This window comes from Sinocyclocheilus rhinocerous, unplaced genomic scaffold, assembly GCF_001515625.1.
Source record: "Sinocyclocheilus rhinocerous isolate Xijiao unplaced genomic scaffold, SAMN03320098_v1.1 scaffold588, whole genome shotgun sequence".
Classification (NCBI taxonomy): Eukaryota; Metazoa; Chordata; class Actinopteri; order Cypriniformes; family Cyprinidae; genus Sinocyclocheilus; species Sinocyclocheilus rhinocerous.
This window is the reverse complement of record NW_015635063.1, coordinates 1,299,696-1,325,894: the sequence shown is the minus strand read 5'-3', so window position 1 is coordinate 1,325,894 and position 26,199 is coordinate 1,299,696. Positions and strand designations below refer to the sequence as shown.

At 36.1% G+C, this 26,199-nt stretch overlaps 1 protein-coding gene across 1 annotated transcript in view; it reads left to right on the top strand.

Annotated features, from left to right (window-relative positions):
- Positions 1-26,199, top strand: part of ptprfa (protein tyrosine phosphatase receptor type Fa) — a 207,242-nt gene that overhangs the window by 92,372 nt on the left and 88,671 nt on the right. Inside the window, exons 5-7 of the mRNA XM_016560916.1 lie at positions 16,887-17,075; positions 25,221-25,269; positions 25,680-25,756. Of these exons, the coding sequence (XP_016416402.1) occupies positions 16,887-17,075; positions 25,221-25,269; positions 25,680-25,756 (315 nt within the window). The remainder of the gene's footprint in view (positions 1-16,886; positions 17,076-25,220; positions 25,270-25,679; positions 25,757-26,199) is intronic.

Genomic DNA, 26,199 nt, shown 5'->3' with positions numbered 1-26,199 from the left:
AGTTAGTTAATGTATTCCTCTTATCAGCAAGACATATCGGCATAATTTTTCATATCGGCCGATGCCGATATTTATATTTAAACCATTATCGGCCAATTCCGATATTGGTCCGATAATATCGTGCATCCCTAATTTTTGTTTATGTGTGCCACTACATATATAACACTGTGTAGTAAATATTAGTATTTACTTGCATATAATGAAAAAGGCCACACGAGGACACAGTGGTCCCAGCCAGCAAAAACTTTTCAAATATGTCATGAATATTCCATACATCATCCAGCCCTAGAGTGTATATGTTTGCATCTTTTGCACATATGGCAGTTATGTGAAATCACTGTTGTTGTATCCACACTACAGAGCGATTATAAGCCCAGTGCTGCAGAGAAAGAAAGAGCCAGACGGGAGAACAGACAGAAGGTGCACCTGATGCTGGAGGGAAGAGTTGGTGACTGATGTCTGTAATCAGAATGTGCAGCGTAATGAAATATGAATGATGAAGAGCACTCACCAGCTCTGTTTGAGGAAGATTTTTCAATAGTAGCCAGTCCTACACGTGCATAAACACACATGCACACGCTTCTGAGTAAAGAAAATGCATAAATAATCAGCATTACATTTGAATGAGCGCAGACCTTCATATATCCCATCTTCTGCTTCAGATGTTCTCTTTCCAGCTGGTTAATACTCTTTATAAAGTACTGGAAGGTACCATGATAATGTGATGTATCAGTTTGAGATGTGGTAGTTATACAATATATATAGGCTACCATGATACTGCATGAGTGTAATATTCATATACCATTGCAATCAAAGGCAGTAAATGTACTTCACAGTGCATTTTTAAAAAGCCATATCCACAAAAAACATGTTACCATGGTACAGACATGTAACTCAAGCTGGTATAGCTCATTAATTCAGTTGTTTATTTGTTTGTTTTCTTTGAAGTTCAGAATGTCAAGCTAACCTTCACCGCATTCTCATTAAACTGCCGCACTGATTCTGTGTCTTCCTCGCCGCTGTATTCTCTCTGTTAGTGTGGATGTTGTTTGATCCTGATGAGAGGCACAGAAATGTATAATGTTTCAAATATTTTCCTTTAAGCATTTTGATTCTCTTCTCCACCTTAAATTGGTCTGAGACCGATGGGTCACACCATGTGCCGTGTGAGGACCAAACCAAATCTCCAGGTTCTCTTATGAGAACCAGGCTGAAAAACTTATGTGCACCCCTGGTAATAACCCTGGTTCCACAGAAAAAATAAAGTAATAAAGATTTTAAACTACGATAGCACATGTGATAGTGATAGAGATGCAGAGATCTTCTTTATGAATATGCAATATTCCTGTGTTATATTAAAATATTTATGATTAATCATTATGTTGCCTAATGGATTTCCGTATGGCAGTGACGATAGAGCCTGAATTTAATTCATGTTTTATTGGATCATAAATTCTAGTTAAAGTCTTATTGCTTGTGAGCATGTCATGCTTCTTCAATGGTCACCAGTTTAATAAGTCTTGTTAATCTGGGAGACATGTGACAGACGTTAATGATGGTGAATTGAAACCGAGTTATAGGCATATGTGTGTGTATGATGGGCTTTCTTCATCAGGTTTTAGGCCATCCAAGCACTTGACCCCTGAGAGGACATTTTGTATTTACATTGGTCAGTAATTTTAAATTCTCAAAATGTTGAGCATCATCAGCAATTGTCATAAATTAAAGGAACACTCCACTATTTTTTAAAATAGGCTCATTTTCCAACTCCCCTAGAGTTAAACAGTTGAGTTCTTCCGTTTTCGAATCCATTTTAACTCTAGGGGAGTTGGAAAATGAGCCTATTTTCAAAAATAGTGGAGTGTTCCTTTAAAAAAGAGCTTCGATTTGGTTTAATTTCTCTCAGGATGTGTGAGGTATGACCTCATACCACAGACAGCGGCTCAGCTGTCTTGCGCTCAAAGCGATGGTGTCACTGAACGCTGCAAGAAATCCTTCAAAATCCTCCAGACTGCTTTTCACAGTAGAAACTGCTTTCCTACAAACATGTACAATCTCATGTATGTTTAGACCCTCAGGCCAGAGCGTTGCAGACAGTACAGTTGAATCTCACGGAAACATGTTCTGTGTTTTAGAGGCGCCGGTGTGGTGCCATGGTGGAGTCCTGACCTCTGACCTGACCGGCCACCTGTCTGTGTGTTCTGTTCAGTAGATTCATTCAGAGAAATCCGAAGCTCCAAAGTTGATTACATGTTCATTTCAACAGCAGAAGCACATCCAAGATTTATTGTTTCATTTACTTACTGTCAGGAACGAGTCCACAGTTATAAATGTCAAAAAAATAGTTTTATTTTATGTGTAGATCAAGTCGTCAGAAACATACAGTCACTAAACTGAGTGATGTGTAGAATTGTATCAGTGACGGATGTTTACATTATCAATGACCAAGATTTAGCTTGTAAATAAAGTAAACGTAAAGGTCAGTTGTGATTTTATTGCTGAATAAAAGTATCTTACTGGCATAACATTTTTTGAACAGTAGTGTGTATATATATATGAGGAAAAATCAGTTTTATAGTGGGTAATAAATATTTTCACACTTTTTTATCAAGACAGTTGCAACCACTGCTGGTCCACTGTCTTTACTTTCAAGAAAGAAAACCCCAGAATTGTACATTCAGGTCCTTGATAACTCTGTTAGTGGTCACTGGCTGTGTGAATCAGGCACAAAATGATTCAGTCCCCTCTCTTCTGTGTATTTGATTACCTGGTTACTGTAGGAAGATCCTGTTACTGCAGCGACTGTAAAAACACATTGAGGCTTTCAAACATACATTACACTCTACAGCACTGCCCACTGTTCATGAGCACAAAGTGAAGGAAACTCTATAGGAGTCCTTTGAAATTCCATAGGCTTTTTCAGCGACTTATGTATTAGTGGTGTCTTCTGCTAATTTACAACGTAGAGAGGGTGTAAACCAGAGATGGCCTCGAGCACATGGAGATCATCGCAGAACAAGTGTACTTGGTAACATAGCGTGTTATATAAGAAGCAAAGGAGAAGCATGCAGCTAAGCATGCTGGGTAGTTGACGCTGCACGTCGCAACTAAAGCTCATCATTAGACAGTGTGTTGCCGTCAGCCCTGAGGCTTTCTCTCTCATTGCTCGATCTTTTCTGTTCTTCTGCACATTGTTCAAGGATGCATACCTGCAGACGTGCTTCGTCTCGCTCTGTTATTAAACCGTTACATAAAAATAACATCATGGCAAAATATGTTTTTGCAGCTAACGTTCTGCAACAGCTTTTGAAAGCACAGAGGATGAAGAATCTGTGTTTTGCACTGCAGACGTTAAGCTGCATTAAGAGCATTGTGATTATATTTCTTTCCTGATTCTAATGGACGTGGCATTTTTTTCAAGGTGTATATTGGCTGATCTGTCAGAAGATTTGTGTGGTTATATATCCTGTTTAATGGGTGTGTGTGGTTTTGTCCTGTCTCAAGGCGTGCCACAGGAGAGCCGATGTGTTTGGAGTTTCAGACACATTTGTATGCTGCAGCTATTAGCCAAGAGAAACTGCAGTTTATCTTACAGCAAACAGGCCATGTACACACACACACACACACACACACAAACACACAGCTCCGCAGGGATGCCGGGGCCTGATAAAGAAGTAATTAAAGCTGCTGGATTTCTTATTTCAATAATAACAACTTATTTACCAGATATTTTTTTCCCTTTTCCCTACATACCGCTGACATTGAAAAGTTTTTGTTCATTTATTATTGTAGTTTGTTTATCGATGTCCTAATTTGTGTCAAGGAAATTTTGCATCTTGTTTTGAATTTCCCCAGACAGACTAAGAAAGTTCTGGAGACGGTATCAATGCTTTCCTTTCAGGTCAGCCAAACGTTCCAATCCAAACCAAACCAATTACATCGCATGCACTGTAAAAAAATAAATAAAATGCTGGACACATAATGCTAATTGATATCATTAGCCTTTTACTTGACTTTGTTATCAAACAGCTAATAACATGTTGCTAATGTTGCACAAACCACATTCCCATTCAGCATCTCAGACAGCTCTTCCAAAGATCAACATCCAGGTAGAAACACTTTGCTAAGGATATGAACAGCTCCACCCTGCAGGTTGGTAAATGTTTGTGACAGTAGGAAACGGGCTGTTTCAAACCGCATTATAGTAAACTGCAGTTTAAAGGAGAAAATGCTCAGCAATGATGTTGACTGATAAATTTGCATATGGTTTGTCTTTAAACATTTTAAAATACCAGATAGACATATTTATTCTTTATTTTCACCACTTAGCTTCACATTTTATATTGACTAAACGTGAAATTGTAAGGCGTCACATATATTTTTTATAGTGTGGACAAAACATGAATATGTAATTAAGACTCTCCTCAGCAGATGAGGGTAATTTTGCTCATCTGTCAGCCACTGTGGCAGTTGACTTTGTAAGGCATATCAGATTGACATTTGACAAGAAATGCTGTTGCTTAGTTGCAAAAACATGCACTCGAAGAAACACATTTGATTATTTCTTGATGAACAGATGAAACAAAGCTGTCAGTGTTCCTGATGTCTGATTGGCTGTTTGTTCAGATGTTCAGTGGTGCTCTGCCTCTCATCCATTCTGCTTTTCTTATAACATGCCGTTTCATCGCAATACTCTTTATGTTCACTTTTTTGACACTAATTCTAATGACTAATGTTAGAGGGTAACTTTAGGGTCTACCATTATTGGGCATCAAAAAGACCCTAATTAGTGAACCAAAAGATCCAAGTTCACTTCTAAATGAGGTGGCAGTTTTTCTTCTTCTTCTTCTTCTTTCATATATACTCAGTTAATTTTATATATTTAAATTGATTTTAATTTCATATGGCTTCCTCAGCCTCAGCAGCCTATCTCAGAGTCCATCATATGCCAGATGTAATGTTGGATAGTAGAGAAATCTGTCACTTATGAGCAGGGATACTTTTCATTTTATAAAATGTAAGGTAACACTTTAATATAGGGACCAATTCTCACTATTAAATAGTTGCTTATTAGCATGCCTATTATTAACATATTGGCTGTTTATGAATAAAGCACATATTCTGCATGACCATATTCTACATCCCTAATCCTACCCAATATCTAAACCTAACAACTACCTTACTAACTATTAGGAGTTCATTGAGGCGAAAGTCATAGTTAATGGTTTGTTAATAGTGAGAATTAGACCTTAAAATAAGGTGTGACCAAATGCATATAGTATATAGTATTGAGTAGTCAACATGAATTTTTGTTTTTAAACATACAAAAGGTTTTAGTTGTTCACTTTAATGTACATCACTTTTTTTGTACAAATTTTCTATGTTGTTTCTCAAATAATATATCTTAAAAGATGGCATGCATAATAATTATACAGAAATAATATAAATTGTTGTTTAAAAGGGTTTTTAGATGAAATATAGCATACCAAACTGCAGGACTCTGATGAAGTTTTGTACACTTTGTACAGTGACTCAAGACTCTTTTTTTGTCATGATAACTATTAAATAAGTGGGAAACTATTATTTAACAGCATGAACAGTGGTACAAAAGCTGTCACTGGAGGGATAACTTGTTGAAAAGGTACTAATATGTACCATTAATATATTATGTACACATTAGGTACTATTATGTAGTTTTAGGGGTAAATAAGGTACAGGTGTACATTTTGAAAAGATGCCACCCCGAGGACAGCTTTTATACCTTTTTTTCTGAGGGTGTACTGTATACACTCATTATGATTTTTTTCTTTTGTGTGTGCGTGTGTGTACCTGTTTTTCTATTCTGGTGGGGACTTAAACCTGAATACACACAGACTCATGGGGACTTGTGTCACGGTGGGGACCTAAATTGAGGTCCCCACGGGTACAAAAGCTTATAAATCATACAGAATGAAGTTTTTTGAAAATCTAAAAATGCACAAAGTTTCCTGTGAGGGGTAGGTTTAGGGGTAGGGTTGGTGTAGGGCAATAGAAAATACGGTCTGTACAGTAGAAAAACCATTACGCCTATGGAGAGTCCCCACAAGGATAGCTGACCAGACATGTGTGTGTGTGTGTGTGTGTGTGTGTGTGTGATGTTAAGAATTATTTAATTTGAATGTTTACTTAATATTCTTTGCTACAAAAAGAGGCTGATAATCCTCTGAGGTTGATAATCAACATTTTCTGAAGGTTAAGCACCTCTTGTCATTGACCTTTTATTAAAAAAAGTTCCCTATTTCGTAGATGTGCCCAATGATGAACACACAATGTGTAATAAAATCATACAGATATGGACAGACAAACGCTGTCTCTGTTCCTCCAGTGCTGAGACTCAGATTCCCAGAGTCACAAACAGCACGAACCACCAGCCTCAGATAGAGTCTGCTGACTTCTGCAAAGCTCTTGGGAAGATGCTTCAAAGAGCCAGCTTCAAACAGCAGCTATTAAAGGCTTATTAGTTACTGAGATACCGTGTGTGTGTGTGTGTGTGCGTGTGTATTTATGTGTGAGACAGATAGTTGAGGGGAAGGAATTAACAATGCAAATAAATTCTGCTAACTAATTATCCTTGATGAAATGGAAAAAGGTCACCGCGGCGATGATGGCAGGATTGACAGAAGCAATTTTTGGGGCGAGCAGAGCAGGACGAGGCCACGCTCTCTGACATCACTCTCTCCAGATGCCTGCATCACTGTCACTAGCACTTTATGATGTGCTGTTAGAAGGAGACTTCTGGAGAGCTTCTGTTCCGCTCAATGTGAAACATGTTTCCTTCAGGTCCTCCTGAGGGGGTTGTACACCCTTATCTTTAATAGTGGTGTATAACAGTATAACAGTATAAGTGGTGTATAACAGTTAGAATCTCATCTCCATATGAACATATGCACAGTAATGATGATTCACAGACAAACTTTTTATTTTAAAATTTTTCTGAGTCTTAAATTTGTTTTTGTTTTTTTCAGTGACAAAAAATGAATCACTGATTTGAGTCATCACTGAAATATTGTCCCTGCACCACATTTAACAATAATGGTTTGTCACCATGTTTTAAAGTTATATACACTGAAACAAATGTACTTTGAAACAATTTTCATGTTTATAATAATAAAAATTTGATCCATTAAGGAAAAGCATATTGTAATTTTAAAACAAATATTTTGTTTGCCCCAGTTTGTTTGAAATTGCACTGATGTTCCTTAAAGGAGTTATATGTAGCCTATGAATTTTTTCGTATTAATCGCTTCTTATTTCTGATGTGTGACCAGCTTGTAATGAAACTTAAAAACCAAGAACTTCCCCTGTTTCGTGTTGTCTATGAAAGCATGAAGTCTGATTTTTATGTAAAGGATTTGGGATGTTTTTGCCGGGAAAGACAAAAGAATGTGATGTTTATGCACGCTCCGGAGAGCCTCTCTTTTTCCACTCTATGACATATGAAATAAATGCTTATAATACCAAGTGTCAAGCAAAGTAAAATTTAAAAAATTTTCACTCAGAAATTGCTAGTCGATTTCAATCTGTTAATCTGCTAGTCAAATCAATCTTTTAATTTGTGTTTTGAACCAGTTCATTAAACGCATTGATTCACTAAAATGAATCAAATATCCCAAAGTATTTTAGTATCATTGATTATAGTTGTTGTTACTATTTTGAAAAAGGTTTATTTTTGTTTTCCGTTTTCAATTCATTTAGTTAAAGTAAATTTTGTTGTGTGTTTTATGTCTATATAGTTTTTATTACATTTAAGTTTTTAGTATTACTTTATTTGGTTCTAGTTATTTTTAAACCTAAACTACTAAAATAACATTAGAAATGTTGCCTGGGCAAGTAGCTAAAATAAAATAATATATTTTATTTTAATATTTTATTATTTCATTTCAGTTAATGTTTTTTTTTTTTACTTCAAGTAATGAACTTTTTTTTGTTTTAATTAAACCCTGCCACATTTTTGAATCTTTTCTTTTTGGTTTACTGGTTCAGAATGTGCTTTTAGAAAACCAGTCATGTGACGTAGATGATCTGACAGTGATTCGTATGATGTGTTCTTTCAAATGAACCAGTTCACAAGAGTCAATTGCTCATGAATCACTGATCACGCTGTATGTTTATATTTGCATGCAAGATGTGTTGTCTATTTATTCTCTTAATATTTCACAGAACATTTTTATATAATCACATTAGATTTTGAATGCAAACTCACAGCTTGGAGGAAAAAAAATCTGTTGTGCTATAGATGTAGTGTATGAAACACAGGTTCCTAGAGTCCACGCAGTGGTAGTTGATTACAAACAGGTATGAGACCTCGCTCCATTTAATATATCCCAGCTCTGTTCTTCTCCCTACTTACTTTCCTCACCTCTGTTTCCTCTCCTCCGCTCATCCCCATGCAATCTGTTTTTTATCTGCCAGGAGGAAGATTTTATTAAAAGCATTCAATTTCCCCAAGGGGGATCATGACTGCTCCTTGATTAAAGAGGAGATGAGAGGCTGCGTGAGGAAATGTCAGCCGAACGAGGGGCGGAGAGAGGTGTGTTCTGTTTGTTTTGGTCGGTCTCTTCCTCCCAGGTGGAGAGAAGTTCATGTAGTGTTAATTAAAACAGCAGTAGCTGGAGGATGTGATCTCGTCCTGGGTCTGGTCCGGTGGGGATGGGGTCCTTGATGAGGCGTGCATGTCCTACCCGAGAAACTCTGCTTAGAGATGATAGCAGTATTATTTAACAAGGGGCAGGAGGTTTCTCCTCCCTGAAGAAATGAAATCTCCACCGTTTAATATTGCTCCTGTTCGGGGTCCAGCTGTTAAACTCTAAAAAAGCTTTGCACGGTGGTCTAAAGACTCACAATGCAGATTTAGCTTCACTTGGATAATGTGTAGATGTGCTTTGCAAGTTTATATAACGAAAATGCCGTCATGAAAGGCTGAAAGGCTGCTTTTTTGGCAGTGCAGTAATTTCTTACATCTGTTTAATGTCAATGCATTAATTTATTTTATTTCCCTTATCTTTATATTATTTATATAAAGTTATATCATCAAAACATCACAGCATCATACATGTGATAATTGGCCTGTTTCTCAGTTAAAATGCATTTGTCAACAAATCAACACATTGTGGTTATTTATTGTCTTTGTGTTGGTGATTTAAGAAATACTCAACTTATGTTTTGCTACATTCATTTTTGGATATTAATTTTCCCCTTCATTGGCATAATTTCTAGTATAACCAATGGTCTGTACGTATGCTGGACATTGACTACAGTGTCAAAACAAGCAGATCTGATTCCATCACTTGTGAAATAACAGTGTAACAGTCAGTCCTAAAGATCCATTTTATTAACTAACTAACCATAACCAATATTTACTCATATTTGGCTCTTGGGGATTGTTAATTTTGGTGCGTGTGAATAAGTCAAGGACTGTAGGATTAGCTTCATGTGCACCAGCATTATTGCATGTCTGAAGCATTCACTCGCAGACACGACCTGTGAAAACTCCCAAAGCTGTAAACGATCTGCAGGATTAATCCACCTGTCAGTCCGGACCGAGAGAACATGTGCATGTATGATTGTGAATGGCTTTGTGGTTGAGGAATTTGTTGTTGTAGTTCAGACTCACAGCTGATAATCTGAAACATGGGCATATCTGTTCAAATGATGTTCAAATCATATTGTTCAGTGATTGCTCATTCATTGCTCAAGAGACTTAATGGTGTTCTCATATGTGTTTTATTTCAATTTAAAGTCAAGTCACCTTTGTTTCTATAGCACTAGACAATAGTGCTATTATTTAGCTCAAGTCAGTTCAGTGACTTCATCTCAGTTGTTTCTCCTAAAATCCCTAAAAGAAATACAAATCAATAGTTGTGATACAGAGCTATTGAGCTCAAATGAATTTGAGTAGTAGCTCAAGTCATTTGGTCTTGGGAGGATTTAATGAGAATTATTTAAGCAAAGTTTGAGAAATTGTTAAAATTGTTTATACTTTTGATTTGAACAAACTTCCTATCTGTAAAAATAAAATCAGTGACATTTACGGTTTAAAAAACAAACAAACTGAACTTTACCATAAAAAATAGTAGCAACATTTTGGGCTTTACAGATTTAACCACAATTTACAGTAAACAAACAAACCAACATACATTTCTTTAACTGAAATAATGTTCATATACCAAATTATTTTTAACATTATACTACTGTATACTGACTACCACTTTTAAAACACGGGAAGTACAGAGAAAGGAAGATAATGAATCAAAGTTTATCTCAAGTAGCTTTTGCACAAGCTGAGGTAAAAAACATATAGAAGATGCATGGTGTCGTGCACACAATACAAAACACATGACACAAAAATAATGCAATAAACATTCATTTAACAACATGAGACATTGCATAAACACCTAACACATGTAACTGATAAGAAAATCTAATATGAAACATCACTATTTTAATGAAAAATCATCAAACATAAGCTGAATTCTGTGAATTTCAATTAAATTTTTAAATGTAAAATTAATTTCTTTAAAAGAATTCTTTAAAATGAATATAGATTAAATTTTTTAATTAAACATGACTTTCATTTCTGAAAAGTGTACAGTTAATGGTATTTTACTGTAAAATTACATAAAATGTCCCTGTAGATCTGAATGCAGTAAGGAAACTTACAATTTTTACCGTCTTATACCGTTAAAATTGCAATGATTTTTGGGTGTATAGTTTGATTCTGTGCAGCGTTTATCCCAGGAATTCACAACCTAGAAACATTAGACAATATCCTCAGGGCCTAATGTCACATTGTCTCACATCTTTTAAATTCAGCAGAGCCCGGCAGCGTGAGACACTCTCGACGACACTCGCTGTCTTCCCCTGAGCAAATCCTTCCCTCTGTCTGTCTGCGTTACAGGTTCATTCGCCTCCAGAAATGTCTGAGAATCCAGCAGGTACACTGAGCCAAAGAGCTCGTCACAGTAACACTCGGAGAACAAAAAGCCCCAGTGTGGAGGCGTCCCATCCCTGCTCACACACACCAGAGCTGGGCGGGCAGGTCATTGTGACACATGTCCGACTGAGTGGGCCACTTCATTATGCTTCAGTCAACACACCTGACCCGCACTGCAAAGGCATTCTTGGTAGTGCGACAGATTTCTGTCTGCATTTTATACAGTCTAAGTCTTGGTGGTTTGACACTATTTAAGGTGCAAGAGAATCTGCTACATACTATATTTCAAAAGTTTGGGGTTGGTGGGAATTTTTTATGATTTTGAAATACATTTCTTGTGCTTTTCAAAGCTGAATTTATTTGATTAAGATACTGGTAAAAATGTGAAATATTATTGCAATTAAAATAACTGTTTCCTATTTAAATATATTTGTAAATGTAATTTATTCCTGTGATCAAAGCTGAATTTTCAGCATCATTACTCCAGTCTTCAGTGTCACATGATCTTCAGAAATCATTCTAATATGCTGATTTGCTGCTCAAGAAACATTTATGATTATTATCAATGTTGAAAACAGTGGTGTGATAAATTTTTTCAGGATTCTTTCATGAATAGAAAGTTTGAAAAAATAGCATTTATTTGAGAATAGAAATCATGTGTAACATTTTAAATGTAATTCAAATTACAATGCAATTTTAAATAAAATATATTTTATAATTTAACATATTTTTATTTAGTAAAAACGTTTTATGATAAAATTGTGGGCATGTTATGTAATACATAAAATATTTTTTGTTTGACTTTGCAGCAAAAATAACTGCGATATGATATGATATGATTTGATCACACCACCCATTTCTAATAGAGACTGTAAAATATGATGGAGACTGTCAATCTGTCTAAACAACAAGGTGGCTGAATCCTCAGTTGTCAGTTTAGCTCTTAAGAAAGAGACTAACATGGACTGCAGTCATGTGTTTGCACTTGGCAACGGCGATATGTACTGACACACTGCTCATCGTCTGTTTTACAGAGCGTAATATGTTCAGTCTGGCTGTTTTTGATAATCTCCCTGAGGTGATGAAGTTATCAGGTAAGACAGGGATGGAAACAGACAGGGAGAATGTTGTCTTTCATTTGATTTCCTCCAGCGGCTGAAGACGGGTCACCCCTGTTCTCTCTGATGTGTTTTCCTGCGAGTTGCCGTGGCAATGAGCTTCCACGAGCGGGCGACGGTTTGCGAGCGAGACGGTGAGGCATGTCTGGATGGCATCGTCTTCGTGGCTAATTCTCTCTGACTGACAGCATGTCAGTTCCGTGCGATTCCAGTGTTCAGGGATTACAAGGAGGAGGGAGTAATCCGCAATTTCACAAATTCCAGCGAATAATCGCAGCAGTGTTTGGGTCACGTAATGCAGCGTAATATTTCCCCCTGACTAATTTGTCAGAGGTGAGCCAGTCTGAATTCTGTTTCCAGCTCCTTGCATGCTTTAATTAAATATCTGAGTGTTAAATGACTGTGGGAAAATGACTGCTGGTGTCATCGCTGTGAGCCGGTCAAAAATGCGCGGCGTTGTCGACATGGCTATTCGTGTCGCCCTGTTATTGGAGAATTAATAAGGGTGATTGAGTTTCAAGGGCTTTCCTTTATTATTCTTTCTTTCTAGCGCACAAACGGAGGTATGACATGTTTTCTTCAGCCGTCAGATTCAACAAAGGCCTTAAAACAAGTGTTCGGGTTGGATATGAAAAGTCTCCTGAGAGCGGGACGTTTAGCGACCTTTCCGTGTGGAGTTTATGCCACTAAAAAACTCAAACTGACGTGTGAAACCCAGATTCAAAGCCCGGCTTCTGTTCAGTTCTTCAATGCGCTTAGTTTTTAAAGCACTTTGGACGATGTTGTTTGCAAAGTCTGTGCATTTGCATTGCTGCGGGGCATGAAACTTCTTTATTTTTAGTGTTGCTTGCTAAGGCAGGCAAAAAAAACCCACAGATTGACACTGAAGGAGGGACTTGAACCTTATCTAGGGGACCAGGATATCAGAGACTCGGGGCGTTGAATTGGGGCATTAAGCATCCACCCACAACACCCTAGCAACCTCATAACACTGAACTAAACAACACTGAGGACACCTGAGTGAGGACCTGGCAACCACCCAGAATGCCCTGGCATTGTAGCATTGGGTTTTGCTACAGCACTCACATTTTCTTAAAATAATGTAAAACAAAAATGCTTTTATTTGTTCTCATTTTAGTTAGAAGAAATGTTAATAATCGAGTCAAATCAGTCATGCCTTGCAATAAATTATATAGAGTTAATGAAATTACATTGTAAAAAAAAATATTTTTAATTTTTTTTTTTTAAATAACCTTGTTGATGTTGCTTAAAATAGTTCTTTGTCATATTTATGATCATTTGTTTGAGGGAGAATTTGATCAGAAATGTTTGCACTCATATTGAGATCTCAGAATTTTGGTTACCAATGTTATTTTAGTTTTTTTTTTCTATACTATAATAGTTTTTATTTATATTTTGATATTAATATTTATCTTTTATCTGATATATTTTCAGTTCTAATTTTAAAATTAATTAAAGTTTTAGTTTAAGTTAGTCATTTTATTATATGCTTTGTCATTTTTATAATTTTTATTTAGCTTTTTATTTTTATGTTTTATTACATTTTTATATTAATATTTATTTAGCTTTTTATTTTAGTCTGTTTAGTCATTTTAGTACTTCAACTTATTTTAACATTTCTAAAATAACATATAATGCTAATATGTATTTATTTATGTATGTATTTATTTTTTTATTTAAAGGTTTAGGTTTCTCATCTAATCTAATATGTATATTTTATTTTATTTCAGCTTTATTTCAGTTAATAAAAAATTATAATTTTAATAAACAATATAAGCACTTTTACTGTTCAGCATTAAAAGCAGAAGACTATTCAAAAGTCTTTATTTGCTTCATTTTAGTCTCATTGCTGCCAAGGAGAAACAGTTGAGATGTTAGAGATCTCATTTGTGATTTTTTTCTGAACCACTACACCAGCATGATACAATAATACACAGTAGTATCTGTCTCAAACCCTCCTTCCCCTTTGGCGGTGACCTGGAATGGACGATTCCTTCAGAACATGAAGGTGTGTGTATCTTGCTGCAGCCGGTGTTGGTTTATTCCCACTGGGGTCTATTACCAGACCTGCGTGTCACACAAAGGCCTGCGGCGCATAATTGTGACCCTGCTGTGACCCTAGTCCTTGTACCTAGTCCTTCGTACAATGCACCTTCCCAACAGAAAACAAACAGCAACAAAGGCAGCTCCTCCAGCAGGACGAGATGTTCCTCTGGTGCACGTTCTCACACATCGAGTGACAGACCGCGGGCCCTCCAGGGAGTCCCCCTCGCCTCATTTGGGCATATTCTCTCGTTGCAGGGCTCATGCTAAGCTCTTTATGAAGGCTTTCGCAAATTCTCCTTCTATTGTCTCCCAGAGAAACTCTTCAGCTGTAGTGTAGCATAAAAGAACCATCCTGTGAGAAAACGAAACTTTAGTGCTTCAGTGACATCGTAATTTAACCACAGAGGAGTCCGGTTTCATCATTGTGTTTGCGGTGGAAAACCCATAAACAGTGTTTAACTGTTTCACTGCCAGAATGGAATGTGAGATCTTTGGCTGCATGATTTGGAGAAAATTTGTTTGACTGATTGATTAAATGATTGAATTGTTTATTTATTTATGATTGGGATTTGAACCACCATTTGTTAGTTTATTTATTTATTTATCAGTCATAATTTGGATTCGTTTATTTATTTATTTGTCTTTGTTTCTTTCTTTCTTTTTGTCTTTCTATCTTTCTTTCTTTCTTTCAAATCATGATTGAAAAAAACACTAAAACTAACAATTTAATTTTCATCCTTAAAACACTGGATATTTTAAGTGTTTTAAACCTATTATAATATAATAATACTATTATTTTAATATAATATATATTATGTAAATATATAATATTATATATAAGCAATATTATATTATATAATATAATACATTTTAATTAGATTCATGCTTAGAACTAGAAACATTATGGTAAGAAGGATATAAAAAAACAAGATCTTGAACAATTTTGCATATCAAATGAAAATATCTTTTGTAAGGATATATCCTTGTTCTGCTGTCGGTAGAAAGAGTTTCACTCTTTATTAGTTTTCACACTTGATGCAAAAGTGAATAAAATGAAAAAGAACCCAGATCTTCTTCAATTTGTGTTGCATACAGTGGGAAAGTAATTCAAACTCAGGACAGCTCCCAGGATCGAGTTTATGTGGAGCATTATTAATTTGATTTCATTTTCAATTTAAATTTTTAATAACTGCACTATGCCATATCAGAGTTTTGATGTTATCTCTAATAATTGTGCAGCCCTTGTGTGTTGGTAAAGCTCAATTAGTGTACGCACAGAGAACAGTTAGAGCATTTATTCCCGTATGTTTCCTGTCTGCACCTGCTGTTCTTAATGATGTCGATTTGCATAAAGTTGTTTTATCCTCCATTATCTGCTAGCAGTGAGAGTGTGGTGACCGCTGGACGCTGTTGGTTTTCTCTCTGATTGTGCTCATCCACTCCTCATTTCCCATTTCAAACACGCATAGAAACACTCTCAACACATTATGTACAGTTCTGTGCTGTTCCCTTCACTTACCTCTCAACCACATATCAGAGAAACAGAGCTCTCTACCTCATAGTCCAAGTTCACATCTTTTAATGACATCCATCTCGAGTAATTGAAATCACAAGTGGACAGTGCTGAAAGCGAGTGTAAATGGAGTCTTAAAGACACATTGTGATCTGATCGAAATACTGTTCTTTTTTAACTTTTTACTTTCTGTTCACCAAAGAATCCTGAAAAATAAATGTATCACATTTCCCTAAAAATATTAAGCAGCACAGCTGTTTTCAACATTGATGATAATCAGAAATGTTTCTTGAGCAGCAAATCAGCATATTAGAATAATTTCTGAAGATCATGTGACACTGAAGACTGGAGTAATGATGCTGAAAATTCAGCTTTCATCACAGGAATAAATTACACTTTACAATATATTCAAATAGAAAACAGTTAATTTAAATTGTAATAATATTTCACAATATTACTGTGTTTATTGTATTTTTGATTGAATCAATGCAGCCCTAATGAGCATAAGAGACTTCTTTTAAAAACATTAAACGTCTTACTGACCCCAAATCTTTGAGTGGTAGACAAAAGACATTTTGTGTGAACATTTTTGGGTGAACAATCCCTTTAAATTAATATTTTTCATATACTAAGTGATGTACATAGTCATGCAAACAGCGATCCTGAAAATGCATGAAATGCATGATAATACCAGGTGTAAATGGGGCCAGAGAGAGCAAGAGCTTTCCCTCTATAGTGCAAAAGAGGCATGTGAACACAACATGTAATTCTACCTTTGCATTTCAGCAGCATTTGGTACCTAATTTAGGAATGCCAATATTAGACTTCCTGTAGTGAAATTGTGTGTCAGACGGAGCCAGCCGTTCTGTGAGGTGTCACTACAGCCGGAGGGAAATCACCCCTCTCACCCTCACATATCCATGACCAGAAACACCACGGGCAGATTAGTCACGCCTCGGCCCACCCGTATTTACATTAGCAGTGGATTTCACACCGTGATCTTTACTACACCTCTGTGTCTTACGGTCATGCATTTCAGCTGCTACAGTCCGATCGCCCCGGGTGGTCCTGCGGACGAACATTTGTAAGAGCTGTGCTTTAGAAAAATGAGCCGTGGTGCTTTTTTCTGACCAAAAAAGCACAGCTTATCGTGCATTTCAATCATGTGTGCTGACGCCTCTCTCTTTGTGGTTTTGTGTGTGTGTGTGTTTTCCAGAGGACCAGATCCCTCACGGCTTCCCCACCATAGACATGGGCCCGCAGCTGAAGGTGGTGGAGCGAACGCGCACTGCTACCATGCTCTGTGCCGCCAGCGGGAACCCTGACCCGGAGATCACCTGGTTCAAAGACTTCCTGCCTGTCGACATTAACAGCAGCGATGGACGAATCAAACAGCTCCGTTCAGGTAAAAAGAACTTCGTAAACACACAAAAGGCATTACAGCTTGAAGAATAAAGAAGCTGATTGCGAACATTGAAGCCGACGGCACCTGCTGAACGTGATTTTTTTTCTAACCTCTTCTTTTTTTAACCTCAATGTCAAAGACAATAGAGCACAAGATTTTTTTCCCCATTCATTCTTTCCATAGGGATTTCAGAAAATTCTTCAATAAAGAGTTCTAAGGCTTGAACCAAACCAGCTCAAAGATGAATCGCATTGCAACATTTGATTCAAAGCATTTGAAAGTATTTGAACATTTAAAAAAAGGCAACGGTACAAGACTGTGCACTTATTTCATGAGGGAATGATAGGATTGAATCAGAAACGACAATATAAAACAAAATTATTGCCTGTGTACTAGCGTTCAAAAGTTTAGGGTCTGTAAGATTTTTCTTTTTTAAAGAAATGAATACTTTTATTCAGCTAGTATTCATTAAATTGATCAAAAGTGACAGTAAAGACATTTATAATGTTATAAAAGATTTCGGTAGCACAGTCCTGTTACTCATGTACATACTATGTTCTTATTTTAGTAATTACAATAACTAGGTAAAAACTAGTTACTTACCCTGAACCTACCTCTAAACCTAACCCTGCCCATGTAGTTACCTTATATTACCAGTACTTTCTTGGTTAAGTACACTGTAAATACACATACTGTAAAATAAAGTGCAAAGATTTCTATTTTGAATCAATCTGGTTCTTCTGAAAAAAATTTATTAGAGTTTTCACAAAAATATAGGGAAGCATAACTGTTTTCGACATTGATAATAATAAATAAAAGACTGGAGTAATGGCTGCTAAAAATGTAGCTTTGCATCACATTAATAAATGATATTTTGAAATACATTACTATGGGAAACAGTTATTTTAAATTGTAATAATATTACTGTTTTTACTGTATTTTTGGTCAAATAAATGCAGCCTACTTTTAACCTCTTTGATTAAAAGTATAATCAAACATGCTTGTTTTACAGTCACTAAATCTCTATGGAGGGAATGAATGGATTTTTCACTTCTGGAATTCTACTATTGCTGCGCATCTGTACGACAAGTGACATTCCAGTTCCAAATGAGCCTCCGGATTCATTTCATGTCTTTAAGTAAACGGAAACAAACAGGAAGACAGAGTGGCTGGTAGTTATTATTCACATAATCCTCCGGTTAGGACACACAAACATGATTAACATGACAGCACAGTGATTTGTTTTGATTAGAATCGTCGGCCCTTGTCAACAATCATTTCCTGCGTCAATCGTCAAACAGCTCCATATTTGTCAAATTATTCCCTGTCGGCCAATCCATCTCGCAGCTACCAGACAATCACATAATTTATTTGTTTGGATACAGTCCATTATTTGATCCTCAGATTAGCTTTGCTCTCCAGCCATTAGTGCAAAGGCTTTTTTCCATTAACGAATGCTAATGAAACAATTTTTCAATTCGTGACCTTTACAGAACGCCTATGAACAAATAGGAAAAGCACTCATGATTCAATACCTCCCGCTTCAAACGGAACCTTAATCTCACTGGAACATGTCATTGTGTACAAGTAATTACCACCAACCTCGCCAAAGCAGGTGCTTCTGCCCTGGACATCAGTCAACAATCTGTTTACAATGCAGCCGGGTGATACGCAGACAGGGAGACCGAATCTGATAAAGAGAGCTGGGAAATGTAATCCTGCTTCTCTCAATGTAAACACTCACAAGACTCTACGTCAGGAGTCAAGCCTCCTATACACGTGAGCCAAAGGCCATTCAGATATTCAAGTGTATTGCTGTGGACCCTTTTCACATTGTGCTCCAGTAGCAAATTGAAAAATCCACAGTAGCGTTTCTATTACTTTCCAACAGAGAAATAAAATATCAAGAGATTGATTACGGTGGTCAGAAGAGAGAAAGATGTCAAATTTCCCATCACTACCTTAGCTGTATTAGAAAAACCCAGTTTTCTGTAATTTAATGGCAAGGTAATATAACGCAGTGTTTTTTAAACAATGGAAATACAGTAAATACAGCATCACAAACTTTTCTAGATTTGCAATGTTAATAAGCTGGGCCTAAAACTAAAAGAAGAAAAAAAAAACAGGCAGAACAAGTTTTCTTTGCTTTTTAACGTTAGACAATAGAGATTTTTATGGAAACCGCAGGGAAACTTCTCTTTTGAAATGCTTCTATTTTGTTGACACCTGATTTATGAACCATTCTCATTACAAACTTGGGAAGATTTTTGGCACGTTGCATTTTCAAATACATGTTATAAATGATTCAGGGCCCTATTTTAACGATCTAAGCGCAAGGTCTAAAGCGTGTCCGAATCCACTTTTGCTAGTTTAACGATGGGAAAAACAGTCGGCGCGCCCGGTGCATGGTCTAAAAGGGTAGTCCCTATTCTCTTAATGAGTAATGGGTGTGTTTTGGGCATAACGTGCAATAAACCAATCAGAGTCTCATTTCCCATTCCCTTTAAGAGCCAGTTGCGCTCACGCCATGGCGAATTTGCTATTTACACGGCAGAATTTGCAAGTGCAAAGACAGAACGCATCTCCAGAGAGGAAACGTATCTGCTTGTGCGCGAGCAAATAGGTAGCCTAATTCTGATACATGCAATGACTGTCCATTATGACATGTAGGCATTTTTATATTTATGTAACTTACACAATAATAATCTTTTACATTGTAATCCTTTCATTTTTAATATTTGGCATGTTTGTGTGCTGCTGCGCGTTCCTGTGTGTGTAATAAGCAGAGTGTATGCACGTTGTAACAAAATAACTACTGCGCCATTGACTTTAGACCAGGTTTTAGTTGGTCAAAGGCGCAGTCTATTTCCAGTTGCCTCAAAATAGCAACGCACCAACAATGCGTCTGAACACACCTCGTTTTCAGACCAGCACATCCATGAGCGCACAAATGGGCGCAAATGCATTTGCTATTTAAACAGCGTGGCGCAGGACATGAAAATGATAACTGCGCCGGGCTGAAACTAGCAAAAACACTTGCGTTGCGCCTGGCGCCACATTGCGCCAGATGTATGATAGAGCCCCCAAACTTACAGTGCTTATGGAAATGTAGTTTGTGTGGAGCAGCATTTAATGCAAACCACTACGAGACATTAAAAACCGTTACCATGAGCAGCTCACTTTGAAACACGCAGCGCATCAGATTACATATTTACATAATTATAACAGTCTTTGTGATATGATAGTTGTGCTAAACTATATTGCATTTTCAGGCATTGTTAGAATTACTTTAACAGGCAATTAACAGTGTTTGATGCTGATTTTTACATGCATTTGGTGCTTATCAAGTGTTAATTTTAGGCCCTGTTAATTACTGTGGAAATGCATAAGTCTGTGAAAAAGGTCCATTGTTCAAACAAAAAGCTTTTTTAAATTTCTGCACTTAATTTTCTGCAACATTTGTGCTACGGACATGAATGATGCCTCAAATCAAGCAGCTTTTTGAGGTGTGCAATTACTTTTATAAGCAATCGAAACATTTTTATTTGACAGATGATAAAAAGGCGAAAATCCTATAGACATGCGTTACCGATTTTTACCCACTACACCACAGTAAGCTCTCAGGCCGAGGTGATTTAAGATGATTGGTGTGCCGATCTTTATGAACAGAGATGTGTCGGGCTGATTATTGATTTCTCCTCAGTAAGATAATGGATGTCCAGCTTAGCTGCTGTTTTACGTCTTAAATACAGCCAGGATTGATAGCGACTGTCTCTCGACTGCCAGCGAATGGAGAACTCTTACTACCAACTGCAAAATTTAACATATACTCAAGTTTTCTCCCTCTAGCCATAGTGAAGATATAGTAAAGTCTTACTATTCTTCATTATGCTCGTGCTACACTGCAGACTCACCTTAAAGTCCTCAATCCTGTCCTGTTCTGGGCATCCTGGGCTTTCTGAGGGTCCCAGTGTACGCAAGGCTCGCTGTAAACTGCTGATGGACCACAATCCACACAGTTTACAGGGGCTTCCTTATGTCTCTGACCCCCTTCCCAAATCCGCACTGTTTTCACATGGTGGAAGGTTGACTTATGATCCAGATAGACATGAATCTGCATCATAGTCAACAGACTCCATATGGACTCTTTTTGATTAAAATCTAAGGCAACTTCACATATTAACATATTGCAAAGGATCTTTAAAAAAGCACTCCTAGGCATTTACTACAGGTTTGTAAATCGTAATTGTAATACGATTTTGGTCAGAAAAAAAACATCTAACAACAAAAGGGCAAGTATTTGAAGCTTTTTACAAAGTTAAACAAGTCTCTTTTGAAAGTAATAAGACTCAAGGGTCGGTCAGTGCAATGAGATTGAACTATCACTTTGCACGAAAAGGTTTTCTTCTGTGTTGCATCAGACAACTGTATTTATTTAGCACAGCTGTGGTCGGATCCAAAGGCCAAAATTGTGCTGGAGGTAGAATGTGCACCACTGTAAAAATAGCAGAAGACCCTTGTGCAGAGAGAGATTAAATTATTACTGGCTCACAAGAATGAGTCATTTAAAGGCTAAAACATACTCTACACAAGTACGTGAACTCAGAGACTTGAGTACAAGGGACACTATTGCAGATATTACTGTTTTCTTTTTCAGGTCCACCACTGTCATGTTTTGCTGTGCAATTTAGTTCAGATTAATTAAACTTTTAGCGTGTTTATAGCCAGCTACCTGAATAATAACACATCTATTTTGATTGCACAGCCATTTAGCAGAGTAACTCTCTTGAGTACCGGAGAACATCATGTATGCACAGCAGGACCATGCACACTTGTATAGAGTATGTTTCTGGCCTGAAGCAGCAATGTAAGCTACATAATGTGAATTAACACACACTGAGAACAGAAGAGCCAAAAGTCTTCTGGGGAAGATTGTACATGCCGCTTCTTAAATAAGAAATATTTTTCTCCTGTTCATCTTTCTCTCCTCTTCTCTCTCTAGCTCTCTCTCTCTACTCTCTCTTTCACACTAACAGTTTTCTTTAATCTTATTTGCATTCATATTACCTCACCAGGTGGTACACCAATCAGAGGTAAGAATGCTGAAAACAGAAAATATCCAAATGCGTCATCTTTCGATTCCTCTTTCACCCCGAAATGTCCACCTCCATCACTCTGTCCCCACCTTCTCTCTCATTCTGGAGTTTTTCTCTTTGTCTTCCTCCTCGTCTTCGATCCGGCCTCGTCTCTGTGCATGAACCTCTGCTCGTCTGTCTCACTAATGGACATCTGATTCAGTCTTACTGAAAATAATACATCACTATACCAAACAAAAGACAAAACAAAGATGCATCTGATCAACATTTTTTACGGGTTTCACAAAACCTGTCATAAACACATCCGTAATATTCTGCCCCAAAATCCGAAATGACATTTTGCATAAATTAAAATAACATAAAAAAATTCAAAATTATTATATTTATACAACTTACATACTTATTTGATTTTAGTTACATTATACATTATTTTTAATTTATTACATTGTGTGAATGCTTAATAGGAATAGTCACTTGTATTTTACAGGTTATATATATATATATATATATATTTCTTGCTATTCTCAGTGATGATACTCATAAAACAGTAACGAGCATCATCATTGAGAATAGCAAAAAATTATTTTAAAAATCTGTACACTATGCATGTCTGAAAACTTTACAAAAATTTGAATTTGCGGTAAATGTGAAAATAATTTCTACATTAATATCTTTATAAAAAATTATACATACTGAATTTATATTTATTTACTTTTATCTATGCTATATTATAGTATATTTTATATTATTTTTATAATATGTTATTTTGAGTATCATCATTGAGAATAGCAATAGTTTAAAAAAAAAATGCAAAAGTAAAATGTATGAATACATAACAGTAGGAATTTGGGGAATGTACTTAAGTGTCATTTTCCGCTCAACTGACCTTTACTTACTGTCCAGATAACTGACAAGCTGTCTGATCAATAACTGAGCAGAGCTGCAATGCGGCTTCGGAAATTGTGAGATACCTGGACAACATCTCATTCCCTGCAGCAGAAAAACTTAATGTCATTATGACAGTTTGTATTCAGTGAACGCCTCTCGTCTCCAGGCATTTAGCTGAAGAGAACGGCCAAACTGAAGGATAGAATGCTCACCGCTGATATGACAGGACTGATGTAGAAGGAAAGAATATCAAGATTTGACTGTAACTCTGAGTCGATCTCTTCAGAGGGAATGTCAGGGCGAGAAAGTGAGATGAGACTGACAGAGGGCAGAACAGCATCCTTCAACATCAGTCTGACACTAGCGCTTCAGATGTAATAAGTGATAGAAAGAAAAGCTGGCTTTCCTGATGACTAGAGAAGAAGAGACAGTAGATCTGTTCCAAACGCTGCTTAGCTGCATTTGAAAGTACTGTATCAAAAAGCCATTGCAAACAGCAAAATTAAAAAGATACCTAATTTTGACCAAAATCTAACATCACATTAAAAAATCAATAAGGAAGGAAGATACTGCAAGAAGTTTGAAAATTGTAATTCTAAACGTAAATAGCAATAAAATGGCAAGTTTATATTTTTTTAGCAAACAGGAATAATTTTTACCACTAGTTCAACAAAATAAAGAGCGAAACACATGCATTAAGTGTGATTTATGCTTTATCTGTATATTTTATTATTTTATTATGCCGACACAGAGGATGATGGGAAAAGTAGTTTTAAATAATTGGTGGTGTTTACTTTTAGATTTATGCTTTTTGCAGATGTTTTTATCCAAAGCAACTTGCATTGTATTTAAGCTACACGTTGATCCCAGTGTTATTTTAGAATTATATATTTAGTATCATAATTTTGAATTAGGATTTATTTTTATATTTACTGTTTTCATTATAATTTAAATGAGAAGTTTTAGCATTTTAATTTTTATTAGTTCTTTTATATGTCTATATAGTTTTCATTAATTTTTAGTTTTAATTTGAGTTATTTTTTATTACTTTAAACAAAAATGATAAATGTTGCCTTGGCAACTAACTAAATTAAAAATTGTAAAGTTTAAATTAAATATAAATAAAAGTGTATATTTTATTTTACTTCAGGTAATGTTTATTTTATTTCAAGAATTGACTTTATTTATAGTTTTAGTTTTAGTTAAAGATAATAATCCTGGATCTTTAAATAGACGCTTTTACAGCTCACATGTGTTTGGAACAGATCTCATATGAGTGTGTTTGTGTTTATGTGTGCTGTAAGTGTTTTAAAGAGTCATTCTTCTGAGTAATCCACTCGTGGAGCGAGGTTAATGCTTAGGTCTCATGCACTCACAGTCTTTCGATTATGTTTCTATTGTTACTGCACACGTTCAAACCCATCCCATAATGCATTTCAGGAATACTTCTGAAATACACGTTGACAACATTTTTAGTTCTCTCGGTGTGCTTCCATCATCCACAGATTGCATGATGTATGTCACATCACGCAAACAAACAGCACTGCCATACTAAAATACCTAATGAGCTAATGATTTTTGTGAAAACAAAATGTATATGAACTTTTTGTGTTAATTTATGTGTTATCAACAGAAGGCCAAATCTAGGTAAGTGACATTGAAAAGATGGAGATAATGAACTGCAAAAACTTTAACATATTGCTGTCAGAAAAAAACAACCTTTTAGTTTTAGTCCACCTGGATTTGCTTTTGTTTACAGAATTTCTTGTCAGTGGATGCATTGAGGATGTATTGACAGTAATTGAATCGGCTGTATTATGTCTTGTATTATGACTTTGTCTCAGCTCGCAGAATAGCAGAGCTTATGTACAGTGACGTTTATAGCTGACATAGCCTGCAGGTCTTTTTACTTGCCACATTGAATAAATAACTCAGTTTGCTTTAGATTTATTGAATAATTTAGTGAAAGATGTTGCTCTTTTCTTTCAGTGTTTAGTGAGACGAGAAAGGTCATATGCCAGCCGAGTGTTAGTCAGTGTGTATGTGTTGTTTAGGCAGAAAAATATATATTTTCCTCAGGCCGCCCTCGTTTAAAGCGGAGGTTGAGATTGTTTGTGAGTGTGTGAGAGAGCGTTTGTGATTGCGTGTGTTGTGTTTGCAGGGGCTCTGCAGATCGAGAACAGCGAGGAATCGGACCAGGGCAAGTATGAGTGTGTGGCGGAGACAGACAAACATGTAATTTTACTGTAAAATACTTGTAGTGAAAAATATGATGCACCTTATAATTTACATTTTTAAAAATCCAACTTGTATTTTTAGGCAATATGTGTATTTTTACTGAATTTATTTTATTATTTTATTTATTTATTTTTGTTACAATTGTTCTTTTGTATTAAAATATTTTAGAACATATATTGCCAATAATATGAACATTTTGAGCAAACAAACCTTTGAATCAGTGGATTGTTAAATCTTGATTCAGTTATTTGAAATTAACAGTTTGAAAGAAGTGATTCACTTAAATTAGTCAAACTTATTTACTGTGAAATTACAACTTTATCTGTACAACTAATATACTTTTAAAAAGCTTTTAGATTCAAGATTATTGTAGTTGATTTAGTTGTTACATTGATTATTGTGTGGCGGTGAACAGCGCAGGAACACGCTACTCCGCTCCTGCCAACCTCTACGTCAGAGGTAAGATCTGCAACCAAATCCAAATCCCCATCCCGTTTCACCTCGATCTGCTTTCCATACAGGCTTTACCACAGTCAGAACAGGACCTGTCACTCAAAAGCTCACATTTCTCTTTAATCACTCTTTTGTCTTAACACAGTTCTGCAGCGGAGAACTGCTCCATTGTTTTCCAATTTTGAATAATCACGAAATGTTTTCCACACAGCTTTTCACTAAATGAATATTTAATTGGTGGTTATTTTATTTTGTTTTATTTTTTTATAAATAGTAATGCATAGTAAACAGTATTTGCCTAAACATATATTTACTTCTTTGTATCATATTTACCACACACTTCTACCACAGTAGAACATAACTTGCTAAAAATGTATACATTACTATATATATATATATACAGTGGGTACGGAAAGTATTCAGACCCCCTTAAATTTTTCACTCTTTGT